The 12,472-nt window shown below is 39.0% G+C and overlaps 1 protein-coding gene across 1 annotated transcript; it reads left to right on the forward strand.

Moving 5' to 3' along the window:
- The first annotated feature begins 1,054 nt into the window (after positions 1–1,054).
- LOC124123336 (homeobox protein goosecoid-like) lies at positions 1,055–11,102 on the forward strand. The gene is made up of 3 exons (XM_046486594.2): positions 1,055–1,631; positions 6,305–6,510; positions 10,269–11,102. The coding sequence occupies exons 1-3, from the start codon at positions 1,358–1,360 to the stop codon at positions 10,605–10,607; spliced, it is 819 nt and encodes a 272-aa protein (XP_046342550.1). The 5' UTR covers positions 1,055–1,357; the 3' UTR covers positions 10,608–11,102.
- Positions 11,103–12,472: the final 1,370 nt, after the last annotated feature.

Genomic DNA, 12,472 nt, shown 5'->3' on the forward strand with positions numbered 1-12,472 from the left:
ATATTACACAGCGCTTTTTATTATTATTATTATTATTATTATTATTATTATTATTATTATTATTATTATTATTATTATTTCGTGTATGTGCGAACAGTGGCGGTACAATTCGTCATAGAATAGCGAGCGCTTCTCAAATGATCATAGATTTTAACATCGATATATGACCGTATATATAAAATAACGCGTACTAAGATATCACTGTGCGAATTATTGTGGTAATATATCATACGAAAACACCGTCGACTGTCTTTCAAAACATACAACGTGGATTATAAGGCCTGTAGAGTTTGCCATCGGAAGATAGTTTCACATCATGATGGTATTTTATTTACCGTCATTTCATTGTGACCGTGTTTTCTCCGGGTTACCACGCGCGGATGCTAGCTCCTTCCACGTCATCAGTTACATCCCCAGCATCGTCACATAAATATAACAAAATACGTTTTACAATATTCTGTCAAATCGACACAAACAATGTGATATTTTTTCCCTGGCAACATATTCTGGAACATTTATCATTATTTCCAAATACAATGATATAATTGGTCAGCATATACATCGAAAGACAAATGATTAAATGTAAAAGATGGGCACGTAAGGATTGTTATAAAGGCAAAATATATCAAATGTTGGACTTATTATGCTAGCGTAACATGTCATTTGAAAGCATTTTGTGTGGTGCTGCATTAGTGATATGATATACATGTAATGTGGTTATGATAGGCGAGACATTACACTCACATATAGAAGAATTTAACAAATCCTGTGACAGTATGTACAAACATGCGAGCGATAGACAGCAACGCTTGCCTCAACAGCTACAACAGCCGGATGATGGCGACAGCTCATGAATATGCATAGTGTCGCCAGTGAACCATGACTATTGCGAGCTCTGTGATTGGTTGGGTGTACCTGTCAATCAGATGAGCAACAATAGCCTCTGAAACAGTTTGACAGGCTGGTGCGGGATGAATAGCGCCGTACAATAACCTTATGACAGAGTGGGCAGGGCTTAAGGTAATTTCATTAAACTGCAATAAAATGATCTCTTCACCACTCAGGTCGTACTTAGGGATAAACTGTTTGGGTTCTCACCTCGGGTATAAAGTGAGGGGACGGGAGGTGTGTGACAGAACACTGCTTCACTCGATACAGGGTACATGTGACTGTTGTGATCTGAGCTGAGATTCAACCAGCACGACTGATATACCGGGATATATAGAACCTGTGGACGTATATTTGGACAATACCCAGTTGGACATTTTGATTTGTGCATTTGGACTAGCATTGGAATCACTCTTGTATTCACGCCACTGTCGGCATCAACACTGACAACTACAGCGACAGTGACATCATGTCGGTGGATTCACGAGCCACCCTTCCGCGTACTCTTGCCGACCTGGTCCCGACATCCATGGCGGCCATGATGCCACACCTTCCTTACTACTACACCGCAGAGCAACTCAAGTCTTGTCACAACTCCATGCTAGCAGCATCAGCAGCGGGGGCAAGCCATCCTTCAATCTTCACCATCGACAGTATTCTTGCCCCCCGTCCCATCCTCGCCCACCGACCAACGCCCTACTTTGCCTACCCCGGGATGCCACCAACCCACCATGACTTCTTCGGTGAGTAGTATAACATTGTCTCCAGTGTCAATTAGCAACCATTTACTTAACTCATGATGCGAAAACTGAATCAGAATAATTCAGTTTATTCGTGGTAGGCATAATTTTATTGATAACAACTTGTATAATACTTAAAGCGTCGTATCGGTATAGTCCCTATACCCTTGTCAAGCAGGACTGAGGTATAAGGATATATACCGAAACGTCGCTTTTTGCAGTATAAAAGAAGTTGTTATCCATAATATTTCGTCTACCTTGTCATCCGTCATCTTCTAAGTAATGCCTATCAAACAATTCTGTTGATTCATTTTTTTATTTCAAAATTTTGCTTGCCTTCATATATAAATACACTCAAGCTTGTACACTGCGCGTTGTATTGGCTCAGTAATTAAAGAGTTAACCCAATACTTTTTATCCACTCAAACTGACATTTTTTCCCCAAATCTAAAGTAATGCCCTAGAACATTAAGTGTTCGCGGGCAGCGGTGATAATTAGAGAGAAATCTGCTAGCTAGCGCTACATATGTCCACGCGGCCATGAGCCTTGAGTCGCCATCGGGGATCTGATTCTAAGTTGCAGAGATTCTACTTTGCCTGTAATTGCACTGACATCTTCTAAGTGAGTTACAGGGCCCACTTCATTAAGTAAAATAATAGAATTTGAATTGGGCATTATGTGTCTACCACTTGCCAGCTTCCCCCCATGTACGTGTAGGGATTCTCGCAACATGGAAATAGCTGGGCGGCCATGCTGCAGACCTACATTACAAATTGCGTTTTCGTATTAGCTACACAATTAACATTTTGTACTATTAACCTTTCAAGTGCTCGAAAATTAACCCAAAAAAAGGTGAAATTGTTATTAAACCGAAAACGGAATTAGTTTTACGTATTTTTCAGATACGTAGGTTTTGTTAATTCCGTTTTGAATTATATTTTGAAGACATTTGATTTTCAAGAACTGCTTTTAATAGAAAAATCGGTTTGTAAATTGAGATAAATCAAATAGTTTTTACCATTAGGTAGATATCAGGATTTTATACCGCTCTATATCTTTGAATGATAAAACAAAAAGGTTTTGAGAGGGTTAAATCCTTGCAGTGATATGAAACCGTGAAGGTTGAGATAATCAAAAGTGAACATGTTTTAATTCGCACATGATAATATATAAATAGATAAAGTGAAAACATGAATTGTTTTTTTAAATCTAAATATCAGTGTCAGATGATATATATAAATATATCCGACAACTGTGTCTAAATATTGGAGGTCGGATGAATACTCTCACTTCGTACAGAATTTCTTCTGTAATTCAACAAACACCGAAGTCATGTTATTCAACATTGTACCTAGATTACTACATAAAATATATATAACTATATGATGATATTTTCCTTTTCGGTATAAATAACAATCCTACTTTCATCGATGTAAGGGGAAATCCGTGATGGGCTATATTTTTACAATGTTTAAATTAAGAAAATGCGGTCTCTCACTTTATGGTAAAGGCGGCCTACACCCTTGAAACAATCACATCCCTCTCATGCCGGATTATCACTCTATGTGTTTAATCCATTCCGGCGGCTTGTGTTAATTGCTTTACTGTGGTTTGATTAGGGTGGATTAGTAGACCTTTGTCGGCGATTGTCTCAGTAAATTGACGTCGATACAACACACAGGTAATACTGATACTAAATGAAGCGGCTTTTTAAAGAGTTAAATGGTTTGAAGTTGAATCATGAGTAAATTAATTGCTCATTAAACAACCGGAATATTATTCAAAATAACTACACAGTATATATAGCTAAATAATCATATTTAACTGCAGCATTTTCAAAATTTGTATACATTCCATAAATACCATTTTACTTCACCGGGTTGGAAGAGGTAAATATATGAATACATTTATAATTTTTAATTATTTTTTTCACAAATACGGATAATCAGGTGAAATTTGCATTTAGCATTTGATTTTATTGCGGAAAATCAAATGGATTAGGCACAAGTGACAGACTTACGAGGCCTTCTCCTTCATTACATTGTGGTATGTGAATAATGATAGTGCAGAATAAATGTACAGTACATAGGGATTACAAATAATGATAAAAAATAAGCACAATATGAGTTTCCTATTTACTTCGACTTTTGATTTGTATTGGTCACTGGTTTACAATTATTTAATATGCCAACCGAACGCTGTCAGGAAAAATCTTTATAAGATATGTCTACCTCATGCGAGATATGTCACAGAAGCAAACAATGTCATAGAACTGAATAACACGACCGCACCAAAAGGAACATTGTTTGACTATTACACCTACGTCAGTTTCAATTACGGCAAATGTACAAATGTTGTCTAGTGTTACCGCAATCTGATAGTCATAACGTTAGCTGTCGCGCTCAATTATAACAAAATAGCCATACAAATTATTAATTCCCACGTGAATAATAGCATCAACTATCTATGCGAATATTTGAATGATATTTTCCGTTTATAAAACATAATGTCCTATTTAAAATAACCCATGTACGATTTTCACCATTTGTCTTTAGAAGTGGTGTTAAATTACACAATCGACATTTTTGTAACAGGTTCGACATGATTCATACATTCATACAAGGCAGTAGTCACGACATGTGTTTTGTTATGTATACAATTTCTTTTTTAAACACTGAATTAAACATTGATGCGGGGGTTCCGTTAAATGGAGGCTGAAAAGCTGCTGTTTTCACTGTGTGAAATAAGTGAGGGTTAGGAAAGTGTGTGTCTTGAGGGGGAGGGGGGAATTGCTCGGGGGTTCATTTACCTCTTCTTTGTACTATTCTCGAGTTTCATCTCTATTAAACAACACATAAATTGCACCGCCATATCTTCCAATGGGCTAGCTATGTACGCATGGTTTTGTCGGCTATTTGCGTTAACACTTCACCTCAGCTTGTCTATCAGGCCCAATCAAACGCTAATACACCTACACCTACACCAAAGGCTAATGTTCTCGGAACAAAAACATTCACTTAGCGGAGCTATTTCTTCAATTATCACTCCGTATTAATTCCGGATTATCCCAGATATACAAAGAACACCTTGCAATAAACGTCCTCTGTTATTGTCTATTAAGTAAATAGATCCGTACGTAAAACCATCGCATTGGTCCGTTCAAATTGCTACAAACACACTACTCTCTTAACTGATATTGACGATAAGATAAAATTTTCCTGTTATATTCTTTTCTACAAGATATCTACGTTTTGAACGATATCATAATTAAAATCGACAATTAACAACAACAAACAACATAACCGTACATAAGGCCCGCCATATTGCCTGCCTAAACAAACACCAGTAAATTTATATTCATGAAAAGGAAATAGATTTTAGATGACATCATAGTTAATAGTCGCCACTCTGTTTGAAGTGTTTGTAAATTTCCCACAGGTAAACAGTGCCTAATGCTCAACTAATTACAACAAATGATGACAGGTAATGCACCTGAACGCAGGGGCTGATGCCAGATTTATGATTTCCATCTGTACTATCTGAAAACAGAACATGTTATTCTATCATAATAATATCGGTATGATAAATCGAAATTAATTTCACGGTGTAAATTAGTAAATACAGTATTTTCCACACAAATTCACTCTATAAACGAACGCAGGTATGTTCATTTTTTATAAATATATCTAAACGTTAGTTGTCAACAATTTAAGTATTTATGTAGTATGAAGTATGTGCAGTCTGTAGGAAAATTTAATGAAATTATTTATCAAGTTAAAATAAATATTCTAAATAATCTGTGTTGAGGACATGGTAATTGCTGTAGCGTTAATGAGCGTAGTAAACTGTTTGTGAGATAGTTTGCCAATATACATAATAATTGTAGACACACAAGAGGCATCAAGGCACAGTTGGAAATAATGGATAGGGGAATAACAATTAAATTCATATGTAAAAGCCCTTGTTAATTATCTACGAAATGTCAAAATATTTTCATATATTTAACAGCGTGTGTTATTCAAACACAAACAGACACCAGCTGTAATTGACAAATACGCACGAGCAACAGAGGTTTCTGTGATGAACCCCAATAATCCACTTGATTGAACTCATTGATATTAACGAAAATATATCATTGAAATGTTTCATGTACTCTTCTTCATCTAACTCGTTAAAACCGCTGATAACTTAATTGGATGAAATGATAAAAATACATATAATAGAGCAACAGCTGCTGCTGTTTAGCAAACAAGTGCACATAAATAAATTAAACATGTCGAGATTTAATTATATCATTTTTGCTAGTGTACTTATTTAGGCAAAGCTTTCAAGATTAACTGTTTACTACTGAATCAAAGTCTAGGCGTGAAATATGTTTTGTTTTTCGTACTTTGCATACAGACTAGTGATATGATTTTAATATACTTGAATATAACAAAAAAATCATGTTTTTGAAATTGAAGCCTTTTAAATATAATTATTTCATAAAAAATGAAAAAGCGTCGTAAGTAAAACAATTTGTTATATTACAAAACAATTGACACTGGTTTGGTGATTTTTAAGTAGATATTTAGTCAATATGTTTTGACAATGATCACCGCCTTTACTGTACATGTCATAAGTACATTACCACATCCATCTGACGGAGATTGTATATTTGATATTAATTTTTCAGCCGCCTACCCCCCTTTTCCTGGTTTTATGAATCCGGCTGATTTGGCACGTGCAGCCGGACAGAAAAGGAAACGACGTCACAGAACGATCTTTACCGAAGAACAATTGGAACAGCTTGAGGCGACCTTCCAGAAAACACATTACCCGGATGTTCTGCTCAGGGAGGAGCTCGCCATTAAAGTTGATCTGAAGGAAGAGAGAGTGGAGGTAAGCATCTTCACTCACACGTAGGCGCACTACTCAGTCGGTACCCCATGGGGACAAGCCGAGGGAGGTGGTTGCTTTCGGGTAGGGAGATCTGGGAGAAATCCGAGATACATTAAGTAACTGCTACGGTCCTAGTTTAGTGGTTGACCACACCATTACATGTCGAACCTGGTCCAAGTGAATGGGATGAAAAATACATAGGGTTTTCTTAGTTGAGCTTACTAGTCCGAGAAAAAAGTCGCAGACTGTAGATATACTTCCAGTTCAGTAGTTGACGAGATATTATCCAAGTACGATGGTGGTCAGGCCAGATAACGTCTCCACTGCGTTAACAAACCCACCAACACGCCTATCGGTATTGTGGTAACCGCGTCAACATACCCACCAACACGTCTATCGGTATTGTGGTAACCGCGTCAACATACCCACCAACACGTCTATCCTTACTGTGGTAACCGCGTCAACATACCCACCAACACGTCTATCCGTATTGTGGTAACCGCGTCAACAGATCCACCAACACGTCTATCCGTATTGTGGTAACCGCGTCAACATACCCACCAACACGTCTATCCATACTGTGGTAACCGCGTCAACATACCCACCAACACGTCTATCCGTATTGTGGTAACCGCGTCAACAGATCCAACAACAGGACTATCGGTATTGTGGTAACCGCGTTAACAATCCTAAAAACACATCTATCGGTATTGTGGTAACCGCGTCAACAGATCCAACAACACGACTATCGGTATTGTGGTAACCGCGCTAACAGACCTAAAAACACACCTATCAGTATTGTGGTAACCGCGTCAACATACCCACCAACACGTCTATCCGTATTGTGGTAACCGCGTCAACATACCCACCAACACGTCTATCCGTATTGTGAAAAACGCGTCAACATACCCACCAACACGTCTATCCGTATTGTGGTAACCGCGTCAACAGATCAACCAACACGTCTATCCGTATTGTGAAAAACGCGTCAACATACCCACCAACACGTCTATCCGTATTGTGGTAACCGCGTCAACATACCCACCAACACGTCTATCCGTATTGTGGTAACCGCGTCAACATACCCACCAACACGTCTATCCGTATTGTGGTAACCGCGTCAACAGATCAACCGCCACATTTACCGTACTGAGGTAACCGCGTTAACCACACTGCAAATTATGAGTTTTGTATACGCGTAATGTGTTGACAGTTGGCAATAAAGGACGATTTACTTTGATTATTACCCGGAACTGTAACCCGCCAGAACACAACGCAAGTACAACCTCCACATGGTGCCTCACTCAGACAACAGTGAACCGATAACATTACATATTAAATTGTTACAATCTCGGATTCGTCGAGTGCTTTCAAACCGCATTCTTTATAAAATTTACACAGTTGGCAAACCTTGCATGGCCAATACATTTTACGTGTCTCGGGATTCCCAGTTGATTGATAAATGAAATAGTTTTATTAAATATTCTGAAGAAACTAATAACTTACAACCATTCAATCGGTTATATTTTAATATCGGCTTAATGCATGAAATCCTTTCTAAAAATGAGCAGCACTAGATTATGCTTTTCTAGTTTTTTGCAATAACAAACGATTATTTTATAGTGCGTTCGCTTACCGTAGCGATCAAACTGATATTGAAACGTATGCAGTGTTAAACACAATTCAAACGAAATTGTACATTGTTGACATTAATATTAGAAACATGGCGTTCGAGGGTTCCACTAGATATGGTAATGGTGCTGGTGCACGACTACAAGTACATGTGTCCCTTACCGCCAGTGATGTGCGACCACAACATGTTGTGCTGTTGCCCCGATCTTTGTCATGTAGATGTAGATGTAGATGATGTGAGTAGCTGCACTCGTCGACACAGCGTTTATTGTTCACGTCATCAAACATTTGGTTGTGAGCTGCTACAGAAAATGCTACAGAAAATCCCGTTGTTGAAACAATGGTGAAATATATTACAAGTACGCTGTTGAAGTATTCGTTACTACGGTTACTCTAGACCCCGTTGTTGAAAATTCGTACTTGGAATATTGGTGATCAAATATAATACAAATCCCGCTGTTGAAATATTGGTTAATTAGTGCATATTCTGTTACTAAAATATTGCTTATGAAAGATCTGGTTGTTGAAACATTGAAAATGAAATGTACTACAGATCCTGTTCTCGTACTAGGCCCGGTTTCACAAAGCGATGTTAGCGCTAATGTGATCGTAACTCCCATACTTCAACATAGGCTTACGCTAGTCGTAGCGCTTTGAACGCTGTGTGGAACGACCGTAGCGTTACGACGATCGCAACTCGCATACTTTAGACTTACGATATTCAAATCGCTAAGAGCACTTTGTGCAAGTGGCCCCTGGTAATCAATTTTATGACAGATTCTCTTTTAAACTCCTTACAAAAGTCATTAAAGATGCCGTTGTAGACGGTTTACATGGCTCAGTTGTGGTTATTTCGGTTGTTACTGTTGCCACAGTTGTAGGCAGCACCCGTTGCCCCTTGATTCCCCTAGGCCAGCTATACCAGGCTGTACACAGCCAACTGTTAAGTCTATTTGATAGCTATTATAATCTAAACCAAGTAATGTTTTTATTTCTGAGCGATTAGATTATATTAGCCGCGCTACCGTGATTATTTGAGGGTATTAGGTGATGGCTGTAGAGAAATCCGGGGGCCGGAGGTGACAGGGGGGACAGGTGACTGGGCAAGGAGAAGGGGGTACAGAAGGGGGATCAGCGTTAGGGGGATCTCGGCAGTGGGGACCGGCGGAGTGTCGCCCAGATTCATCAGTCGCCATTAGGTATTGTGACGGACAAGTCTCCGTGAAGACCGACAATGCTAATACAGCCCCAAGATGCTGACACCTCCTCTTTTCGTCTTTATTTTGCTGGAGATCAGTTTCATCACTTGAGGCTTGTTGGTTTTGTAGCACTAAATTATTTTGCTAACTTCCCTCCGTGCTTCACAAGACAGCCATTTGTCATGAGCCCTCCGGCAACTTTGCGCGCATGTGTAGTTGCTTTATGTATCTCCCGTCGTTGAAGAGTTCCAAGTCCCCGAGGCCAACAGAGGCGCAAATAACATTCATAAATTGTTCATGCACGCACATGATCGATATAACAACAACAGAATTAAGGAATTACTTATACATATTGCGCGAAACATCAAAGGGATCTAGACGACGCTTGTCTCGTTTGACAGACGTTGGCGAAAGATCCGCGTTTTCTAATAACTATAGCGAGCAATTAGCAGAGACCGTCATGCACAACAAATGATAGCTACATGGATGCGAAGCCATCGCATAGCTTTCTTTCCAGCTTTTAAGTCCTTTACTCTCGTCGAAACCACTGGCCCAGTCACTAAGGTGATCGTCGAAATGAAATAATAATTTCTCCCTATTGAAGTTGCTAGCGTAGCCTCGGGCAAGGCTCTATAGAGTGATGCGGTCGTTTTTGTGGGCTGGGAAGACATTCCGCGAGGAGAATTAGTCCACTGATACCATCTCCCTTTGGACTTACTTGTGGCGCCAGGGATAGTAAATGGGTTCTTAACTTTGTTTTATTTGTTTTGTTGATGGTATCTCACTGATCGAAAACGAATTTCATAATTAAATTCGTTCTTTTTTGTTTTGTAACAGCCCGTAACCTTATAAATCTGCTAAAGTCGATTAAAAAGCATCGATGGTGGTGTACTTTGTGACTAATTCCTTACGATTTGTTTTTTCTAGGTTTGGTTCAAGAACAGGAGAGCAAAATGGAGGAAGCAGAAACGCGAAGAGGAAGCAGTTAAGCGAGGAAGTGAAACTCCCGCAAGACCTACAACAGAGACAGACGAAGACGATAAAGAGGCAGAAGCCTCGATCTGTGTTGATGATGACAGTGTAGACATGCGCAGAAGAGACAGTGAAAGTAGCGACTCATCTAAGGTGGATTTGGAGGACAGTGAGGATGATGTTGTCAGCAATGGCGCCGACGACAGCTCTCATAGTTGTGTCTCCCTCACAGGAGCCACAGACAGTCAGTCAGACCACAGGGGAGAAGTCGAACATTTAGACGTCTCCAGTTAGGTTTCCTGTCAGGTGGACCCCGAAACATATATTCTAGTCTTGCCACAAACTCTCCTTCTCAAGTACCACATACGAGAAAATGCGAGAGTCAGAAACAAAATGGACGTTGTGACGCCACCCTGGTATCATAGTGCATGCCACCCCTGTGCGTGGCAAGGGGCAAGGGTAGACAATCCACGATGACATCCGGCGTCGCTGGTGGTATGTTTGCCGGATGGGCACAGGCCAATCAAACTGCTTCTAACAGACGGAAAAGACAAGTACGGAATATAAACAGCCTTGGAAGAACTCTGTAATGATCTTCTTGAGTGAGGCTCGGAGAAGCAGTTGGTGGTCCTGTTTAGGCCCCATGTCCCCGATGTCATGCCCCTTCTGCCACGGTGAGGTGGCAGTTCCCGTTGTTGTCGTCGTGAGGTAGCTCCGGCCTTGTTTAGTGATATTTATGTTATGTGTTGTACATACATTGATTGTAAATTTATTTCATAAAATGTCTGAACTTCACACGTCGTTTGTTATATTTCTAACTTCAGAATAATAATTTTGTCCTTCTGGTATCCGATCGTCAATTCTCACGGAGAACCATCACATCAGCCGAACAAGAAGTCGCCTATCTGAAATCATGTACTACAGTAAACTACGGTTATAACGAACACAAAGGGACCACTTATTTTAGTTCGTTATAACCGTAGTTCATTATAAGCATATATACAGCATATATACAACAAATGGCCGGGACTAAAAAATATGTTCGTCAGTTCGTTATAAGCGTGTTCGTTATAACCGTAGTTTACTTATTTCAACATGTGGACCTCACGCCAAAACAAACGTTTCAGCATGTACATATTGTTGTCCACGAATTCAGACACGATTAAAAGTAAAAAAGCATTAAAATAAGGCAACTATGGGACATGTTCACAAATACTTTTCAAGCTCATTGTGGATGTAGCACAGAGGGGACTTGAAACACAACTTGCCACCTTACTGTAACATATGACTCTATAACTCATTACCACAGTTAACAAGATCAACATCAGCCACATTTTCATGGACATTTACGATGACATATACATCCTTCTGTTATATATCCAAACAAGGATCAAAGTACTCACATTTATTACCCATTATGTTAGAAATTACCGCGTACATAAAATGTGCACTAGAGCAAATATCACTTTTCGCGCACCAGTGTATTGTTTCAGTCATCCGACTGTTGGCGTCATTCGAAATTTATTGTGACGTAAGGTTGAAATGACGTCACACTCGAAATGACGTCATAGGTAAAATTTGTAGTTTGGTTGGACAGAAATAATGTGGTAATAAAGACATTAGTATACGAGCATGTGTTCATACTAATTGTACGAAACCCGTGTAAGTCTTCAGTATTACTATTGCTTATAAAATCAATATGACACACATGCTCGTATAATAATAATCTCTATGTGGTTGTCAATCGCCTAATTGTGATTATGGTTGAATATTACATATGTATGCCACGAATAACAGTGTAAATACATCAATTTCTATCAATTACTGATTCGTCATTATCAACTAAGTATATATTGAATGTGTAAGGTGTTCATTGCATAACGGTGCTAAAGAACTTCCTAATCCTAAAACTATTTGTGCCCTGGTCTTCCTTCTCAGGAAACGAAAATGATCTTCATTTACTTCAATTGCACAGGAAGAACCAGTATTGGAGTTTGTGTCATGATTGTAAAAATGTCTCTTTCTGAAAACAAACAAAAGGCCGAATTCACTGCATTTTAACAGACGACTTTTTTCAAACGTTAATTTTATTTTAGCTATCATTCACGCATTTTTTCGGCTTTCTAAAATTGTATTTTGTTATCATGGGATATTCGTAA

The sequence above is a fragment of the Haliotis rufescens genome, unplaced genomic scaffold (assembly GCF_023055435.1).
Source record: "Haliotis rufescens isolate VD_foot unplaced genomic scaffold, xgHalRufe1.0.p SCAF_3, whole genome shotgun sequence".
Lineage (NCBI taxonomy): Eukaryota > Metazoa > Mollusca > Gastropoda > Lepetellida > Haliotidae > Haliotis > Haliotis rufescens.